Source organism: Biomphalaria glabrata, chromosome 11 (genome assembly GCF_947242115.1).
Source record: "Biomphalaria glabrata chromosome 11, xgBioGlab47.1, whole genome shotgun sequence".
Taxonomy (NCBI): Eukaryota; Metazoa; Mollusca; class Gastropoda; family Planorbidae; genus Biomphalaria; species Biomphalaria glabrata.
The window spans coordinates 19459679-19481234 of NC_074721.1; the positions used below are offsets into that span (position 1 = coordinate 19459679).

A 21556-nucleotide genomic window follows, 5' to 3' on the forward strand; every position below is an offset into this window, starting at 1 on the left:
AACTTTAGTATGTTTTGTTACTTAAACTTTAGCGTGTTTTGTTACTAAAACTTTAGTATGTTTTGTTACTTAAACTTCAGTATGTTTTGTTACTAAAACTTCAGTATGTTTTGTTACTTAAACTTCAGTATGTTTTGTTACTAAAACTTCAGTATGTTTTGTTACTAAAACTTTAGTATGTTTTGTTACTTAAACTTTAGCGTGTTTTGTTACTAAAACTTTAGTATGTTTTGTTACTAAAACTTTAGTGTGTTTTGTTACTAAAACTTTAGTGTGTTTTGTTACTAAAACTTTAGCGTGTTTTGTTACTAAAACTTTAGTATGTTTTGTTACTTAAACTTTAGCGTGTTTTGTTACTAAAACTTTAGCGTGTTTTGTTACTAAAACTTTAGTATGTTTTGTTACTAAAACTTTTGCGTGTTTTGTTACTAAAACTTTAGTGTGTTTTGTTACTAAAACTTTAGTATGTTTTGTTACTTAAACTTTAGCGTGTTTTGTTACTAAAACTTTAGTATGTTTTGTTACTAAAACTTTAGTGTGTTTTGTTACTAAAACTTTAGTGTGTTTTGTTACTAAAACTTTAGCGTGTTTTGTTACTAAAACTTTAGTATGTTTTGTTACTTAAACTTTAGCGTGTTTTGTTACTAAAACTTTAGTATGTTTTGTTACTAAAACTTTAGTGTGTTTTGTTACTAAAACTTTAGTGTGTTTTGTTACTAAAACTTTAGCGTGTTTTGTTACTAAAACTTTAGTATGTTTTGTTACTTAAACTTTAGCGTGTTTTGTTACTAAAACTTTAGCGTGTTTTGTTACTAAAACTTTAGTATGTTTTGTTACTTAAACTTTAGCGTGTTTTGTTACTAAAACTTTAGTGTGTTTTGTTACTAAAACTTTAGTATGTTTTGTTACTTAAACTTTAGCGTGTTTTGTTACTAAAACTTTAGTATGTTTTGTTACTTAAACTTTAGTGTGTTTTGTTACTTAAACTTTAGCGTGTTTTGTTACTTAAACTTCAGTATGTTTTGTTACTTAAACTTCAGTATGTTTTGTTACTTAAACTTTAGTATGTTTTGTTACTTAAACTTTAGCGTGTTTTGTTACTAAAACTTTAGCGTGTTTTGTTACTAAAACTTTAGTATGTTTTGTTACTAAAACTTTTGCGTGTTTTGTTACTAAAACTTTAGTGTGTTTTGTTACTAAAACTTTAGTATGTTTTGTTACTTAAACTTTAGCGTGTTTTGTTACTAAAACTTTAGTATGTTTTGTTACTTAAACTTTAGCGTGTTTTGTTACTAAAACTTTAGTGTGTTTTGTTACTAAAACTTTAGTATGTTTTGTTACTTAAACTTTAGCGTGTTTTGTTACTAAAACTTTAGTATGTTTTGTTACTTAAACTTCAGTATGTTTTGTTACTAAAACTTCAGTATGTTTTGTTACTTAAACTTCAGTATGTTTTGTTACTAAAACTTCAGTATGTTTTGTTACTAAAACTTTAGTATGTTTTGTTACTTAAACTTTAGCGTGTTTTGTTACTAAAACTTTAGTATGTTTTGTTACTAAAACTTTAGTGTGTTTTGTTACTAAAACTTTAGTGTGTTTTGTTACTAAAACTTTAGCGTGTTTTGTTACTAAAACTTTAGTATGTTTTGTTACTTAAACTTTAGCGTGTTTTGTTACTAAAACTTTAGCGTGTTTTGTTACTAAAACTTTAGTATGTTTTGTTACTAAAACTTTAGTGTGTTTTGTTACTAAAACTTTAGTGTGTTTTGTTACTAAAACTTTAGTATGTTTTGTTACTTAAACTTTAGCGTGTTTTGTTACTAAAACTTTAGTATGTTTTGTTACTTAAACTTTAGCGTGTTTTGTTACTAAAACTTTAGTGTGTTTTGTTACTAAAACTTTAGTATGTTTTGTTACTTAAACTTTAGCGTGTTTTGTTACTAAAACTTTAGTATGTTTTGTTACTTAAACTTTAGTGTGATTTGTTACTTAAACTTTAGCGTGTTTTGTTACTTAAACTTCAGTATGTTTTGTTACTTAAACTTCAGTATGTTTTGTTACTTAAACTTCAGTATGTTTTGTTACTTAAACTTTAGCGTGTTTTGTCACTAAAACTTCAGTATGTTTTGTTACTTAAACTTCAGTATGTTTTGTTACTTAAACTTCAGTATGTTTTGTTACTTAAACTTCAGTATGTTTTGTTACTTAAACTTTAGAGTGTTTTGTTACTAAAACTTCAGTATGTTTTGTTACTAAAACTTCAGTATGTTTTGTTACTTAAACTTCAGTATGTTTTGTTACTTAAACTTCAGTAAGTTCTGTTACTTAAACTTCAGTATGTTTTGTTACTTAAACTTCAGTATGTTTTGTTACTAAAACTTCAGTGTGTTTTGTTTCTAAAAATTTTGTATGTTTTGTTACTTAAACTTCAGTATGTTTTGTTACTTAAACTTCAGTATGTTTTGTTTCTTTAAATTCAGTATGTTTTGTTCCTTAAACTTCAGTATGTTTTGTTACTTAAACTTCAGTATGTTTTGTTACCTAAACTTCAGTATGTTTTGTTACTAAAACTTCAGCGTGTTTTGTTACTAAAACCTCAGTGTGTTTTGTTACTAAAACTTTAGTATGTTTTGTTACTAAAACTTCAGTATATTTTGTTACTTAAACTTCAGTATGTTTTGTTACTTAAACTTCATTGTGTTTTGTTACTTAAACTTCAGTATGTTTTGTTACTTAAACTTCAGTATGTTTTGTTACTTAAACTTTAGCGTGTTTTGTTACTAAAACTTCAGTATGTTTTGTTACTTAAACTTCAGTATGTTTTGTTATTTAAACTTCAGTATGTTTTGTTACTTAAACTTCAGTATGTTTTGTTACTTAAACTTTAGCGTGTTTTGTTACTAAAACTTCAGTATGTTTTGTTACTAAAACTTTAGTATGTTTTGTTACTTAAACTTTAGCGTGTTTTGTTACTAAAACTTTAGTATGTTTTGTTACTTAAACTTTAGTGTGTTTTGTTACTTAAACTTTAGCGTGTTTTGTTACTTAAACTTCAGTATGTTTTGTTACTTAAACTTTAGCGTGTTTTGTTACTAAAACTTCAGTATGTTTTGTTACTTAAACTTCAGTATGTTTTGTTACTTAAACTTCAGTATGTTTTGTTACTTAAACTTCAGTAAGTTCTGTTACTTAAACTTCAGTATGTTTTGTTACTTAATTTTCAGTATGTTTTGTTACTTAAACTTCAGTATGTTTTGTTACTTAAACTTTAGAGTGTTTTGTTACTAAAACTTCAGTATGTTTTGTTACTAAAACTTGTTTTGTTACTTAAACTTCAGTATGTTTTGTTACTTAAACTTCAGTAAGTTCTGTTACTTAAACTTCAGTATGTTTTGTTACTTAAACTTCAGTATGTTTTGTTACTAAAACTTCAGTGTGTTTTGTTTCTTAAAATTTAGTATGTTTTGTTACTTAAACTTCAGTATGTTTTGTTACTTAAACTTCAGTATGTTTTGTTTCTTTAAATTCAGTATGTTTTGTTCCTTAAACTTCAGTATGTTTTGTTACTTAAACTTCAGTATGTTTTGTTACTTAAACTTCAGTATGTTTTGTTACTAAAACTTCAGCGTGTTTTGTTACTAAAACCTCAGTGTGTTTTGTTACTAAAACTTTAGTATGTTTTGTTACTAAAACTTCAGTATATTTTGTTACTTAAACTTCAGTATGTTTTGTTACTTAAACTTCAGTGTGTTTTGTTACTTAAACTTCAGTATGTTTTGTTACTTAAACTTCAGTTTGTTTTGTTACTTAAACTTTAGCGTGTTTTGTTACTAAAACTTCAGTATGTTTTGTTACTTAAACTTCAGTATGTTTTGTTATTTAAACTTCAGTATGTTTTGTTACTTAAACTTCAGTATGTTTTGTTACTTAAACTTTAGCGTGTTTTGTTACTAAAACTTCAGTATGTTTTGTTACTAAAACTTTAGTATGTTTTGTTACTTAAACTTTAGCGTGTTTTGTTACTAAAACTTTAGTATGTTTTGTTACTTAAACTTTAGTGTGTTTTGTTACTTAAACTTTAGTGTGTTTTGTTACTTAAACTTCAGTATGTTTTGTTACTTAAACTTTAGCGTGTTTTGTTACTAAAACTTCAGTATGTTTTGTTACTTAAACTTCAGTATGTTTTGTTACTTAAACTTCAGTATGTTTTGTTACTTAAACTTCAGTAAGTTCTGTTACTTAAACTTCAGTATGTTTTGTTACTTAAACTTCAGTATGTTTTGTTACTTAAACTTCAGTATGTTTTGTTACTTAAACTTTAGAGTGTTTTGTTACTAAAACTTCAGTATGTTTTGTTACTAAAACTTCAGTATGTTTTGTTACTTAAACTTCAGTATGTTTTGTTACTTAAACTTCAGTAAGTTCTGTTACTTAAACTTCAGTATGTTTTGTTACTAAAACTTCAGTGTGTTTTGTTTCTTAAAATTTAGTATGTTTTGTTACTTAAACTTCAGTATGTTTTGTTACTTAAACTTCAGTATGTTTTGTTTCTTTAAATTCAGTATGTTTTGTTCCTTAAACTTCAGTATGTTTTGTTACTTAAACTTCAGTATGTTTTGTTACTTAAACTTCAGTATGTTTTGTTACTAAAACTTCAGCGTGTTTTGTTACTAAAACCTCAGTGTGTTTTGTTACTAAAACTTTAGTATGTTTTGTTACTAAAACTTCAGTATATTTTGTTACTTAAACTTCATTATGTTTTGTTACTTAAACTTCAGTGTGTTTTGTTACTTAAACTTCAGTGTGTTTTGTTACTTAAACTTCAGTATGTTTTGTTACTTAAACTTCAGTATGTTTTGTTACTTAAACTTTAGTATGTTTTGTTACTTAAACTTCAGTATGTTTTGTTACTTAAACTTTAGCGTGTTTTGTTACTAAAACTTCAGTATGTTTTGTTACTAAAACTTCAGTATGTTTTGTTACTTAAACTTCAGTATGTTTTGTTACTTAAACTTCAGTAAGTTCTGTTACTTAAACTTCAGTATGTTTTGTTACTTAAACTTCAGTATGTTTTGTTACTTAAACTTCAGTAAGTTCTGTTACTTAAACTTCAGTATGTTTTGTTGCTTAAAATTCAGTATGTTTTGTTGCTTAAACTTCAGTGTGTTTTGTTACTTAAACTTCAGAATGAATTGTTAATAATTAAATTGTAATATGTATATATTTATATATTAAACGAAATGGAGGATTGGTAGCAGAGTTGTAAAGCGCCTGTATTCCGAACCGCTAGGTCTAGGGTTCTAATCTCATTGATATCTAGTTCCACCAAACTTCCATGGTTACCTAATATTAATTTGAGAACGTATAGGCTGGGTGTGTTGACACTTGACACCCTCGTGAACCGTGAGCCACAGAAACAGATGACCTTGACATCGGTGTGCTGACACTTGACACTCTCGTGAACCGTGAGCCACAGAAACAGATGACCTTTACAACGGTGTGTTGACACTTGACACTCTCGTGAACCGTGGGCCACAGAAACAGATGACCTTGACATCGGTGTGCTGGCCACATGACACTCTCGTGAGCCGTGGGTCACATAAACAGATGATCTTTACATCCTCTGCCCTGTAGATTGCAAGGTCTGATAGGGGTTGTCACAGCTTTCCTATTCTATTTATACTTATAACTCGATAGAATCTACCTTAGGTCACGATACGTCTAGGTGTCCCTGGTTCAGTTCTAGTTAACGAAATAAAACAATCAAACCACTAGATAAAACACATAAACTTTAATTAGCTTTACTGCATATCACACACGCTGGTCTCTCTTTAACCACTCTCTGACAACCAAACATACTTACGGTCATTCGCGCAGATTGTAAAAATAGATTATAAATACACACATTCATCCGTGACATCTCGCCCCTCCTAAAATTATAATCATTTTTTACAAAGATACATAAAAAAACACGATTATAAAACAAGTATAAGACATTAAAACACAATACAACAAAAATGTTACTTCGATAGGCCACAAAGGCTCTGAATATGTCACACAGGCGTTTATGTATCCAGACAACTTGAACATAGTCACACAGACTTGAACGTAGTCACACAGACTTTAATGTAGTCACACAGACTTTAATGTAGTCACACAGACTTTAATGTAGTCACACAGACTTTAATGTAATAGGCACACAGTCTATAGTTAAGACACACAGTCTTAGAAGATGAAGACACACAGTCTTAAAAGATGAAAACACACAGTCTTAAAAGATGAAGACACAAAGTCTTAGTTTTAGACAGAAAGTCTACCATCAAGGAACAAAGTCTAAACTGTTGAAGATACAAAGTCTTTGATGAAGCAACACATGCTTGTGAGAAGCCACGTAGGCTTATATCTATGATAAGCGTGACAGAATGTCCGCTACGACGTTTCCTTTACCTGGAATATGCTGCACTTCGAACTGAAAGTCCTGAAGCATCAGGGCCCAGCGAGTTACCCTGGAATTCACTGACTTACGTGTGTTTAAACAGCGTAAGGGTGCGTGATGTGTGCGGAGTACGAATGTTCTGCCTAACAGGTATCTGGCCAACTTGGTTACTGTCCAAACAACTGCCAAGCACTCTCTTTCTACGGTGCTGTATCGTTGTTCCCATGTGACCAAAAGGTGAGTCATGACCTAACTCTAAAATTCTGGTTCTATCGGAGGCAGGAACGACACAGATCGAGATGAAAGAGCTAAAGAGAGGGAAGTGAGAGCTAAAGAGGCAGAAGCAAGAACTAAAGAGAAAGAAGCTGATGTAGAAATACACAAATTGAGAGTCAGAGAGTTGGAGCTTAGAGAGACGAAAGGAGAACTCAAAGAGCATATCAAACCTGTATGGAAGCCAAAGTTGCCACCTTTTAATGAGAATGTGGATCAAATGGATGCATATTTGGCGAGATTTGAAGTACATGCTCAAGCTACAGAAAGACCTAAAACTCAGTGGGGAAGTCATCTATACACATTATTACAGGGAAAGGCACTGCAAGCTTGTATCAACTTTTCAAAGAAAGATTTAGAGGAATATGACAAGGTAAAAGAAATATTAATGAAAAGACACAACTTAACCGATGATGAGTATAGAGAGAAGTTCCATAAAGCTAAACCAGAGAGAAATCAGCCATTCCATGAATTTGTTGAGGAAGACTTTTTGTCTTCATCTTTCTTTTACCCACTCTTGTAAAGCGGTTCCAGTCAATCCCATTTCTTTTCCAGCGGCTATCTGTGATAATTTGTCTGCCATTCTTGTTTATGTGTGTAGCATCAAATATAAACAAAACAAATTACTTTGTCACTGTGTTTGACCTAGTTTCATCTCGGCTGATTGGCTTAGTTTTTTTTCCCGCCGTTGCACGTGAGCGCACACACTTCACGACCTTCTTGGTCCTTGACCTTTTCAAAATGGCGAACCGCAGTTCTGCTTAATGTCTTCCAAGACTAAGTCAAGTAGCTAGATAGACGAGCCTCCAAAATTGTCACAGCTTTCCTTACTTTCCTATTATATTTATACTTATAACTCAATAGAATCTACCTTAGGTCTCGATACGTCTCCAGGTGTCCCTGGTTCAGTTGTAGTTAACGAAATAACACAATGAAACCACTAGATCAAACACAGAAACTTTAATCATCTTTTACTGCATATCACACACGCTGGTCTCCGTCTGATCAACCTCTGACAACCAAACACACTTCCGGTCATTCGCGCAGATTGTAAAAATAGATTATACATACATACACACATTCATCCGTGACAGAGGTATTTTACTATTTTTAAAACTATTTAAATTTAAAAATAATTATGGTGCAACATTAATTTCCAGCTTTGCAGTTCTACAGCTTGTTATGCTCTGAAAATGTTTTTGTCGATTTGACATTAAAACAATGAAAATAGAAACAATAACTTTAAAAAAAAAAAGTTAAAATAGGGAAATAACGCACAATCACTACCATATTTTAGTACTGCAAGATTTATCTCACTTTTTCTCTATCAAACGAAATTAAATAATTACTGCTAATTGATTCACTAATTGCTTTAGTTTTATTCAATCATGTCTTGTTTTCGACTATGAATAATTGTGCGAAATTTGATTTTATCCGAGAATGGAAAGTGACAGAAAAAAAACTTGTAAAAGAATCCTCCAGACAGACAGACGGACAGACGGAGTGAGCTAATATAAGCTTTTTACATCCTCTGCTTCATACATCGCAAGGTCTGAAAGAGAAACTTTGCTTACTTGTAATTTGAATGGACAGTCATATTTAGTAACTTTTGTTATCGAAGAGTTTTAAGAAATAAGGCAGTTCATTGGGGATTGCCTTTGAAAAATCATGTAGCACGATATATCTATTTAAAAAAATATTTATTCTGATTAATAGTTAAATATCATTTTAATGTTTTTGTTACTTTTTTTGTCAAGAAACGTATGGATGTCAGACTTCAGACTATGGATGCTGCCTCGATGGAGTGTCTTCTGCAGTGGGACCGAACTACGAAGGATGTCCACCAGCTCAACATGACTGTGCTTACACTCCATTTGGCTGCTGCCAAGATGGGGTTTCTGTAGCCGAGGGAGATAATTATAAAGGATGTCCAACAGAAACAACTTATGTATTTGACGACTGTCCAAAAAGTCGTTACGGCTGTTGTCCAGACGGAGTGACCAGTGCCCTTGGAGAGAACTATGAAGGATGTATATATATATATATTAAAACTAACACTTTATAATATTTTATAACTTACTTTTTTTTTGTCAACTATAGTCTTATGACCAAAATACATCTTTTAGTGATAAAAATATAGAACTAGACAAAAATTATCCGTGATACTATCATGATAATTTAGTTTGATAAACTAGAAAGTTGGTATCCATAAGAATTCTGATCAAGTTTAAATACAGAAGTAAGTTTTTTAAATAATTATTTCTGTGTTGGGTTGGCATTATTCTAAAAAATATATATTTATATAAAAATAATGTTGAATTTCTAAATTCATAAACGTGGACTGTTATTTGAATAGTCCCCAGGTTCAAACCCTGCTGGCTGACACCCCCTAGTAGAAGTGTGGAAGCATTGGGCTTCAATGTAACAATCTTCAATTCTGAAGGAATATTTAAGCTTGTTAAACAAAAAAAAACATGTCATTTCTGATGATCATATGTCATTCTAAATGTGACATCTATCCTACGTGATGACTAATGTCTATGTGTTTTTATATGCTGCTTGTAAATTCCGCACCCGAGTACTGAACAACGTTTCTTTCCCCTATTTAAAAACAAAACATAACACAATTGTTGATGCTTTTAACATCTTGTATTTTGGTCATTATTAGGTCCAGGAATGACCACTTTAACTACTACATCAAGTAAGTGTTATAGATTTACATTATGTATTTCATTTAACATAGCGACTGTTTTAGACAACGCATGGTGTACTTGAACTAACATTTAATTACAAGACATGTTCCTTTCCAAAAGTAACTTTTAAAAATGTCCAGATTTGGTAACCAGTATTCAAGAATCCAACTATAAATTGTGTATGTGTCATAAGTTAGATTTTCCTATAGTATACCTTTCTCAGTAAATTAGCATGCTTTAAACTAAATTGTCAACTTCAGGTTTATGAAAAATACATCACAAAGGCTAAAGGGAAAAAAATATTTATTTTAATTTAGTATTCAAAGATTTTAAGATTTTATAATATATTAAAGATATTAAAATTCTTATTTAAAAAAGAGTTAAAACGAAAATATTAAACAACAATATATTATGCATTTCATTATTCATAGGAGATGTAGAAATGTGCATCCTAAACTTGTATATTTGATATAATACTTCTCAGCCAGTTTTGTGCCTCTTTTCTCTTGGCCATGCTGTATATGTGTTTCCATAAGAATGACCTCATTAAGTGAAATATTCATATAATAATAATTAAGATTGGCACTCGGATCAAGGTCTCAAAAGTCGAGAGCACAGATTCTCTTTATATCACGAGCAGCCAGCTTCCTTATGTCCATGTAGTGCGGAATCTTGGAGTTTTCTTCCACTCAACAGTATCTTTAGACCTACACATAAGTCAGTACTGCAAGGGTCTTTATCTGCAGCTGCGCTGATTAGGCCAGATCCGACCATATTTAACAATAGAGTCAACGAAAATATAGCTGTGGCATTCATACTCTCCCGCATTGACTACTGCAACGCCGTGCTAGCAGGTATACCTGATGACAAAATCGCCAAGCTGCAACGTATTTAGAACAACGCCACAAGAATAGTCATAAGAAAAAAAAGATCAGATTCTGCTACTACTCTCTTGCGCACGCTTCATTGTCTTCCTGTGAAAGCGAGAATCGACTACAAGACTACTACACTTTGTCATCTGTGTATCTACAACAAAGAAATGCTCTTGTACCTTAGAGAACTGATCACTTCATATGTCCCTCAGAGAGCCCTGCGCTCAATGGACTCAACGCTTTTGGTGGTGCCACGTTTCTCTCTCAAAAGCTATGGTCTGCCGCCTTTTTCAGTACACGGACCAAAGGTTTGGAACTCACTCCCCATTGATCTCAGACAGACAACATGCTACACCACTTTCAAGAAGAACATTAAGACCAACCTGTTTAATTTTTTTTAGCTTAGTTTGCCATTTTAGCTCTTGTGTTTGTGTTTTTAATGTTATTACAGCACCTTGAGCCTACATTTGTTCGTTAACAGTGCTTTATAAATAAAATTATTATTATTATTATTTTTATTATGTCAATACAGAAGGGCCAAAGTGCAAAGAGTCAATATTCGGATGCTGTCCAGATGGAGTGACAAGTGCTCAAGGATTTTATTTTGAAGGATGTTATGGAACTGAACAAAACGAATGCGACAACAGTTATTATGGATGCTGCCCAGATGGAAAGACCAAAGCTCTTGGCTTCAATAATGAAGGATGCTTTGAAACTACAACACCACCACTATTGGGTGGATGCGAAGGAACAAGATTTGGATGTTGTCCAGGCACAAAGATCCCTGCTCAAGGAGACAGTTATGAAGGATGTGAGAACCAATTTAATCTTTTTATACATTTGTTTCATTACTTTATATATTTTTATCCTTTAACCCTTAAAGTGCTGAGCAGTTTTACAATGTGTGTACACAAAATGGAAATACAATTCTGATGTTTAGAGGCTAAAACTACCACTTACGTTTTAAGGGTTAACCTGCTTCTTTCGGTGTCACATATAGATGATTAAAAGCTAAAAGCCCTATTTTGAAAATCTTCTCCTTTTTATCCTATAAGTTACAGACGTTGCTTAAAAAGGTCATTTTTTTCTACTCATAATATTTCGTTAACGTAATCCTGCCATGTTTTCACTACTGAACTCTACTCAAGTTCTGGATTGTGTTGCTGATAAAGGCAACACACTTAAATCTTTTAAAAGCACCAAGACAGAAAGAGCACAATAATACATTTTATTGGGTAAAGATTGTCTTTTTATATTAACGTTTTATGGACAGATTTGGTAAAATATATAGGTCGTATCTAGAGCTGCATAGCAACTGGAAATACTGCTTAGCTCAATAATCTTCGACTCGAAGACAAGCCTTATTATTATTATCATTATGTACTACAAGCATTACACACAGCTTCGCCAGATGTGTTCCTAGGGTATATATTGTTTTATATTTTTCGACATAAAACCCTAAACTATTTTTTTCAGTTTCAGTAAAAATTGCCCGAATTATTAACTGTTGATTTCATGTATATTTTACAATTTTGTGCAAGCGCATCGATGACGCTGTGTCGTTATTTTAGGGGTAAAAAATGAAAATATCAAAAATATCAGATTTTTCTTAGTTAATGTCTACAATGGCGAGTTTCGCAGAAGTGATCTTGATATATTTTTTTTATTAAACTTTTTATTTACGATTATTTATATTAAGATTTCGGACTATTTTGGAAGATACAGAGAAATTAATTCAAAGGGTAATAGAAGGCTAGCGTTGTTGTTTGTTTTTTACATTTCTGATTGTGAAAGTATCAAAACGGTTTCCTAGTAAGCACCTCAGAGATAATAGGAACGTATGCATTAGAGATTATATATTATGGCAATCAGAAGATCCAAATTTTAGAATTATAAATGAAAAACTAAAGCAAAAAGAAAACGTTTCCACCATAATAAAAGAAGGGAGAACAGTATAATACATAATTAATCGATTTTATGAAAACGTTCTGTGACTACACTGCGGAAAATATCGTTTTTAGGAAAATTAACCGATTCAGATTTGAGTGTTCAAAGTGCTTAGCTTCTGTGGGCATAAGGTAAGTAATAACAAGTTAAAGTCTCAAGTTTTTTACCCGCCAATTGAAGAATTTCTAACGAGGCAGTCAGTCGAGCTTTGGCCTATATAGTTATATACATTCGTTTTTGTATTAACCAAAGTAGTTAAATGCTTATATAGGTATATACATTCGTTTTTGTATTAACCAAAGTAGTTAAATGCTTATATAGGTATATACATTAGTTTTTGTATTAACCAAAGTAGTTAAATGCTTATATAGTTATATACATTCGTTTTTGTATTAACCAAAGTAGTTAAATGCTTATATAGTTATATACATTCGTTTTTGTATTAACCAAAGTAGTTAAATGCTTATATAGTTATATACATTCGTTTTTGTATTAACCAAAGTAGTTAAATGCTTATATAGTTATATACATTCGTTTTTGTATTAACCAAAGTAGTTAAATGCTTATATAGGTATATACATTAGTTTTTGTATTAACCAAAGTAGTTAAATGCTTATATAGGTATATACATTAGTTTTTGTATTAACCAAAGTAGTTAAATGCTTATATAGGTATATACATTAGTTTTTGTATTAACCAAAGTAGTTAAATGCTTATATAGGTATATACATTCGTTTTTGTATTAACCAAAGTAGTTAAATGCTTATATAGGTATATACATTAGTTTTTGTATTAACCAAAGTAGTTAAATGCTTATATAGGTATATACATTAGTTTTTGTATTAACCAAAGTAGTTAAATGCTTATATAGGTATATACATTAGTTTTTGTATTAACCAAAGTAGTTAAATGCTTATATAGGTATATACATTCGTTTTTGTATTAACCAAAGTAGTTAAATGCTTATATAGGTATATACATTAGTTTTTGTATTAACCAAAGTAGTTAAATGCTTATATAGGTATATACATTAGTTTTTGTATTAACCAAAGTAGTTAAATGCTTATATAGGTATATACATTAGTTTTTGTATTAACCAAAGTAGTTAAATGCTTATATAGGTATATACATTAGTTTTTGTATTAACCAAAGTAGTTAAATGCTTATATAGGTATATACATTAGTTTTTGTATTAACCAAAGTAGTTAAATGCTTATATAGGTATATACATTAGTTTTTGTATTAACCAAAGTAGTTAAATGCTTATATAGGTATATACATTAGTTTTTGTATTAACCAAAGTAGTTAAATGCTTATATAGGTATATACATTAGTTTTTGTATTAACCAAAGTAGTCAAATGCTTATATAGGTATATACATTAGTTTTTGTATTAACCAAAGTAGTCAAATGCTTATATAGGTATATACATTAGTTTTTGTATTAACCAAAGTAGTTAAATGCTTATATAGGTATATACATTAGTTTTTGTATTAACCAAAGTAGTTAAATGCTTATATAGGTATATACATTAGTTTTTGTATTAACCAAAGTAGTTAAATGCTTATATAGGTATATACATTAGTTTTTGTATTAACCAAAGTAGTTAAATGCTTATATAGGTATATACATTAGTTTTTGTATTAACCAAAGTAGTTAAATGCTTATATAGGTATATACATTAGTTTTTGTATTAACCAAAGTAGTTAAATGCTTATATAGGTATATACATTAGTTTTTGTATTAACCAAAGTAGTTAAATGCTTATATAGGTATATACATTAGTTTTTGTATTAACCAAAGTAGTCAAATGCTTATATAGGTATATACATTAGTTTTTGTATTAACCAAAGTAGTCAAATGCTTATATAGGTATATACATTAGTTTTTGTATTAACCAAAGTAGTCAAATGCTTATATAGGTATATACATTAGTTTTTGTATTAACCAAAGTAGTCAAATGCTTATATAGGTATATACATTAGTTTTTGTATTAACCAAAGTAGTTAAATGCTTATATAGGTATATACATTAGTTTTTGTATTAACCAAAGTAGTTAAATGCTTATATAGGTATATACATTAGTTTTTGTATTAACCAAAGTAGTTAAATGCTTATATAGGTATATACATTAGTTTTTGTATTAACCAAAGTAGTTAAATGCTTATATAGGTATATACATTAGTTTTTGTATTAACCAAAGTAGTTAAATGCTTATATAGGTATATACATTAGTTTTTGTATTAACCAAAGTAGTTAAATGCTTATATAGGTATATACATTAGTTTTTGTATTAACCAAAGTAGTTAAATGCTTATATAGGTATATACATTAGTTTTTGTATTAACCAAAATAGTTAAATGCTTATATAGGTATATACATTAGTTTTTGAATTAACCAAAGTAGTTAAATGCTTATATAGGTATATACATTAGTTTTTGTATTAACCAAAATAGTTAAATGCTTATAGCAAGCTATGCCAGCTACTAACTGCTAGAAATAGTTGCAAGGCTACATTGTACAATTGAAAGCACTCTTTTGTTTTCAAACGAATTCAAACGTCAGGTTTCAATAGATGGTTTGATCACAATGAATAAATGATCATGATGTCTAAATAGAAAATGTTTAAATCTAGGTGGAATCTTACTATCCACAATCTCATGTATGAGTTTGTACTTTAATGAGTGAATATACTTACAATTACATCTTATACATTTTTGAAATGGTTGTTATGGAAATGAAATAAAACATGGTGGTTATTTGGTTTTATCAAAGTCATTCTACCCCTAGCAGCTTAGTAGTTTGCTTAATTTACAAAATGAACAAATGAAAATGAACAAATGAAAATAATAAATCTAAGATTGCTAGCATTTTATTGTCTTTTTTTAACAGGTCCAGAAATTCCCAGCACAAGTACCACAAGTAAGACTTGAAGTGTTTTTTTTTTAGGATAACTATCATTTAAATTGTTTAAATCTTCTGATTTCAATGTGTATTTATAATTAAGGCTAGAGATTGTTCGTGCTATGTGAACTGTACATGTAGAATGCGGCTCATTGGGGAATACCACAAAAAAAAAAAAAACAGAAATCGATTGACAATTAGTTTTTTTTTTCTTGCGAATTGCGGTGATCAGGTTGTGATTCTGTCCTAGCCTGTTCTTAGTGATCAGGTTGTGATTCTGTCCTAGCCTGTTCTTAGTGATCAGGTTGTGATTCTGTCCTAGCCTGTTCTTAGTGATCGCTTGAGATAAAAGGAACATGTTTAGGAAATTGTATGCGAATCCTTACAACAGTTGTTGAGATCTCGACCAATCCGTCAGTCGGTGGTATTTTGCACTTATAATAAAGATTAATTGCAGGTTGATTTGAAATAATTTATAGAAATTTACTCACTGTAAGCTTTGTGTTTTTTTAAAGCATTTTTTTTATTTTATTTGTTTTTTATGGTTTTTCTTTTATTTCCCTACATCCTACATTTTTTAGTGTATTTCAATTCTGCTGAATCTTTCTTTCGGCCTAGGGGACAATTACATCACGTGAAGCCGCATCACTGCTAAACAAACAAACAAAAATATCGAGTCAGATAACATTGACCCATCTTCAGCTTCATTACTCAGAACAAAAATTTTCGAAAAGCTTGATAGCCTTGTTTAGTGGGACGAACCTGGTCTTAGTGAGACAATCACTAGTTTTAGGTGATTAGTCTAGTCGTGCGGACTGCACGCTGGGATGGTTTCGGTCGTCTCGTTGGTCTTGTGTTTGTACCCTGCCCGCTGCCATTCCTCGTTGACCAGCGGGAGGCTTTGGCTAGGAGGTAGAGTATCTTCAACTCGGAAGGAACATCCGAATTATGTAAAACATAGGACATATAGTTAATTGTTTTAACTTCAATCGTCAGTGAAAGCAATAAAAGAGCAATACAAGTAGAACGGGATATATAGATATATTGTATCAAAGACTTTTAATACTATAGTAGTGTGGAATGTTTTGAAACGAATTAAGAAAAGTTGATCACGTGTAACAACTAAATGCTCTGGTAGACAACTAAACCGCTGTAAGCGTATTACAGTTTAACTAATACAATTTCAATTAAGATGAGTAACTTCTTTCTGAACAAATTCTAGATATAACTTTTTATAAGGCAGAATCAAGTTGATATGACATACACTAAATGCACTAAAATTTAGTAATTTTATTTTTAAACGAAATAACACTATAATAACACCACCTTTCAGTCTGGCGTTTTGGACTTGTCTATCTAACTAAGAAAAATGACAATTCCACCTAAATTGCAGCATGCACAACCAATCGCTAAATCTTCCGACCATCACAACACACATACGCTCCACAACAAGGGAACAGAAAATCTTGCTTGAAATTTTAGTTTATCTGCAGTCACATTTCTGTTTCATTTGTACATTTCACTTCCAGGTTCTGCGGGTAAATATCTTTTATATATTTTAATGTGTCCATCATTTTGGCACTAAAATAATAATAAAAAAATAAGTTCTGTTTTAATTGGTATAAATGTTTGTTTAAAATCAGATGTGCCTAGGTGTACAGGAACAACGTATGGCTGTTGTCCAGATGGCGTGACCAGTGCTCAAGGAAACAACTTTGAAGGATGTCCTGGCACCCCAGATACTGAATGCTATTATAGTTTATATGGATGCTGCCCAGATGAAAAGACCAAAGCTCTTGGCAACAACAATGAAGGATGCTTTGAAACAACTCCCACGATTGGTGGCTGTGAAGGAACTAGATATGGATGTTGTCCAGATGCAGTGACCCCAGCTGAAGGCAACAACTATGACGGATGTAATTATTACATTTTTATTTTGTATAGATAGATAGATAGATAGATAGATAGATAGATAGATAGATAGATAGATAGATAGATAGATAGATAGATAGATAGATAGATAGATAGATAGAGAAAGAGAGAGACAGAAAGTCAAAGAGAAAAAATTATTATCATTTTGCAAAACAAATTTACAATTTATTGACCTTTAATATTTACATTTGTTAGGTTTACTTTTGTGCTTTTTTGTTTCCAACAGGTCCTGATATCTCATCATCAAGTACAAGCGCAAGTAAGTCTAATGTTCCATCAATTGATAATGTAATAATGTAATTATTTTACAATGCAAATAAATACATATACAAGTTTAACTAACATAACAATTATGAAATCCCATATTTTAAATATAATTGTAATTGTTGTTTTTTTATATTTAACTTAATGGTAATAATTTTGCATATACTCTTCTTTTCCTACAAAATAATTACTGCTTCATTATTATTATTATCATTATTATTGTCATTATATTGCATCGCCAGTTCTGAAATCTGTTTAGGGAACTTCCCATTAAGTAGACTTTCTTTTCGTATATGACATCTCTATATTTGTCTTTTTTTGCTGTTTAAGTTTCTCCTGGCGGTAAAGCGTTTACATCATTCTCACTGAGAGTCCTGCATAAGTTGAAGAAATAAGACCAAATATTTATTTAAGTACTAAATATTGTATTTTTTTTACATCTTTATTTTATGTTATGTTTAATTTTATTTATATCCTGCAGTCTTTAGTTTATCTTAATTCCGCCCAATCTTTGTTTCGACCTAGGGGACTAAAATACATGACGCCGTATAGCTGCCCAAAGAGCATCGAGTTCAATGATACCGACCCTCGGCCTCTTCTTAACACCTTGTTACAAAAATTTTTAAAGACCGGATAGCCCTACATAACTTGACTAATTTAGCTCCTTCTTAAAGATTGAAAATAATGTATTATGCGACGTTCGTGTAATCATAATGAAATAAAAAAAAACAGCAATTCAAGTAGAATGGGATATTTAAGAAAATGTGCATATAAGACTTGTAAGAGTATATTCGTATTAAATGTTTCTAAATGAAATTAAGGAGCAGACAACCTTTCGAAACTATTGAAACTTTATTTTATCTGCAGTCACATTTCTATTTCATGTCTAAATTTGACTTCCAGGTCCTGACACAACATCAACATCTAGCAGTACTACAGGTAAATATCTTTTATATATTTTAATCGCTTTATACTTTAATGTGTCCCTAATTTTGCACTAAAATAATAATAACTACGTTCTGTTTTAATTGGTATAAATGTTTGTTTAAAATCAGATGTGCCTAGGTGTACAGGAACAACGTATGGCTGTTGTCCAGATGGCGTGACCAGTGCTCAAGGAAACAACTTTGAAGGATGTCCTGGCACCCCAGATACTGAATGCTATTATAGTTTATATGGATGCTGCCCAGATGAAAAGACCAAAGCTCTTGGCAACAACAATGAAGGATGCTTTGAAACAACTCCCACGATTGGTGGCTGTGAAGGAACTAGATATGGATGTTGTCCAGATGCAGTGACCCCAGCTGAAGGCAACAACTATGACGGATGTAACGAATAATTAGATTTTTATTTTGTATAGATAGATAGATAGATAGATAGATAGATAGATAGATAGATAGATAGATAGATAGATAGATAGATAGATAGATAGATAGAAGAGATAGATAGATAGATAGATAGATAGATAGATAGATAGATAGATAGATAGATAGATAGATAGATAGATAGATAGAAGAGATAGATAGATAGATAGATAGATAGATAGATAGAAGATAGATAGATAGATAGATAGATAGATAGAAGATAGATAGATAGATAGATAGATAGATAGATAGATGGAAGAGATAGATAGATAGATAGATAGATAGAAGATAGATAGATAGATAGATAGATAGATAGATAGATAGATAGATAGATAGAAGAGATAGATAGATAGATAGATAGATAGATAGATAGAAGAGATAGATAGATAGATAGATAGATAGATAGATAGATAGATAGATAGATAGATAGAAGATAGATAGATAGATAGATAGATAGATAGATAGATAGATAGATAGATAGAAGATAGATAGATAGATAGATAGATAGATAGATAGATAGATAGATAGATAGATAGATAGATAGAAGATAGATAGATAGATAGATAGATAGATAGATAGATAGATAGATAGATAGATAGATAGAAGATAGATAGATAGATAGATAGATAGATAGATAGATAGATAGATAGATAGATAGATAGATAGATAGATAGATAGATAGAAGAGATAGATAGATAGATAGATAGATAGATAGATAGAAGATAGATAGATAGATAGATAGATAGATAGATAGATAGATAGATAGATAGATAGATAGAAGAGATAGATAGATAGATAGATAGATAGATAGATAGAAGAGATAGATAGATAGATAGATAGATAGATAGAAGAGATAGATAGATAGATAGATAGATAGATAGATAGATAGATAGATAGATAGATAGATAGATAGTAGATAGATAGATAGATAGATAGATAGATAAGATAGATAGATAGAAGATAGATAGATAGATAGATAGATAGATAGATAGATAGATAGATAGATAGATAGAAGATAGATAGATAGATAGATAGATAGATAGATAGATAGATAGATAGATAGATAGATAGATAGATAGATAGAAGAGATAGATAGATAGATAGATAGATAGATAGATAGATAGATAGATAGATAGATAGATAGATAGATAGATAGTAGATAGATAGATAGATAGATAGATAGATAGATAGATAGATGGATGGATGGATGGATGGATGGATGGATGGACAGATAGAGAGAGAGAGAGAGAGAATCGGTATCATTTTGCAAAACAAATTAACAATTTAATGACCTTTAATATTTACATTTGTTAGGTTTACTTTTGTGCTTTTTTGTTTCCAACAGGTCCTGATATCTCATCACCAAGTACAAGTACAAGTAAGTCTAATGTTCCATCATTTCCTATTGTAATCGTACAATTATGCTAACACATTGACAAGTTAACAAACAAAAACAGTCATAAAATTCCCTCTGTTAAAATTAATTTTAATTGAGTTTTTATTTTCTATTCATTTCTGATAATAGTATTATGACTATTGAAGTATTAGGCTAGAAACAAACAAGTATTCATTCACTAGCGAAATAAAATTCATTGTTAGTGTTATTATTATTTTTATTATTATTATTATTACAAGTATTATTACAAGTATTATTTTTATTATTATTACAAGTATTATTACAAGTATTATTTTTATTATTATTACAAGTATTATTTTTATTATTATTACAAGTATTATTATTATTATTATTATTATTATTAAACTTTGCTTTAAAGATATTATTATTATATATGTATTTTAACGATCATGTTTTAAAATTTAAAATGATTTTTTTTTTTGATTTTTTTAGCTAAACAGAATCAAATGTACAAAGCGTTTCTTTTTTAGTTTTAATTTACGTATTTAGTTGACAATATTAAAGATTTACTTAGCACCAATGACATTGTAAACTTGCATCCCGAGACATGACGTTAAACTGCGCTCCTCTTTTCTTGGCACTTTTTGAGTTTAAAAGTGTCCTACTTCTTTTCTATCATTGTGTCTGCCTCCTCTTTTCCTAAGTCTGCCTTCATTGATCATCACACTGTCTCCTTATCTTTAAAATCTCACTACGTCCTAGACCAGTCCGTTTGCCGTGGACTGCGACGGGTAAGGGGGGATAAAGAGATCCTGGTGTTTGAGTGGTGGCTATCTGAGGATAAACCACAACAACACAATACTTTGGCTCCAAGTTCCCCTAGACCTGAGGCCCAGATGGCCCGCTCTGGGTCAACCGGCTGGTCACGCTGAGCTACTAGCATAGGTCATCGACCTATGCTGGGGGGCAACAGCTAGTGGGTGAATTATGGAGCTGCGATATCGGACGCATGTCCGATACAGCAGCTGACTGAGTATAGCACCTGTGTAGCCCTTGAGGACTCATTCTGGACATCTGAATGTCTCGTCATCTTGTTGGACTACATAGCGGGTACGTAGAAAAGGTGCCGAACTACAACAAATGTCCATGGACAATAAAAAAAAACAAAATAAACTAATTGCCCCAGATTTATGTCTGTGCAAGAGACGCCGCATGTAGAAGAATCTTTGATCTTTAGTAGGAAGTCATGCAACACAAGAGTCTTAACACCGCAGAGGTGCTATCAGCTCTAGAGACCTTCTGGAATATTCCGAGAAGAAAATAGTTAAGGGAATTGAAGGAGTCACCCATGCCCGGCGCATTACCAGGCGCAGGGATGGTGAGGAGCTCAAACAAAAGTGTCGACAATGGGAAGGTACTGGGCTTTGTCCAGGAGGTGGGGTTGCCTACGAAGATTCGATTTGTGAAATTGTGAACAATTAAAATTTACAAAAGATATTTACTAAATTATTAAAT

At 30.8% G+C, this 21556-nt stretch overlaps 1 protein-coding gene across 1 annotated transcript in view; it reads left to right on the plus strand.

The window, feature by feature from the left end:
- Positions 1-21556, plus strand: part of LOC106072034 (mucin-5AC-like) — a 97366-nt gene that overhangs the window by 53518 nt on the left and 22292 nt on the right. Inside the window, exons 31-39 of the mRNA XM_056003851.1 lie at positions 8467-8739; positions 9378-9410; positions 10807-11085; positions 15113-15142; positions 16768-17040; positions 17283-17315; positions 18224-18259; positions 18376-18648; positions 20030-20062. Coding sequence (XP_055859826.1) covers positions 8467-8739; positions 9378-9410; positions 10807-11085; positions 15113-15142; positions 16768-17040; positions 17283-17315; positions 18224-18259; positions 18376-18648; positions 20030-20062 — 1263 coding nt within the window. The remainder of the gene's footprint in view (positions 1-8466; positions 8740-9377; positions 9411-10806; positions 11086-15112; positions 15143-16767; positions 17041-17282; positions 17316-18223; positions 18260-18375; positions 18649-20029; positions 20063-21556) is intronic.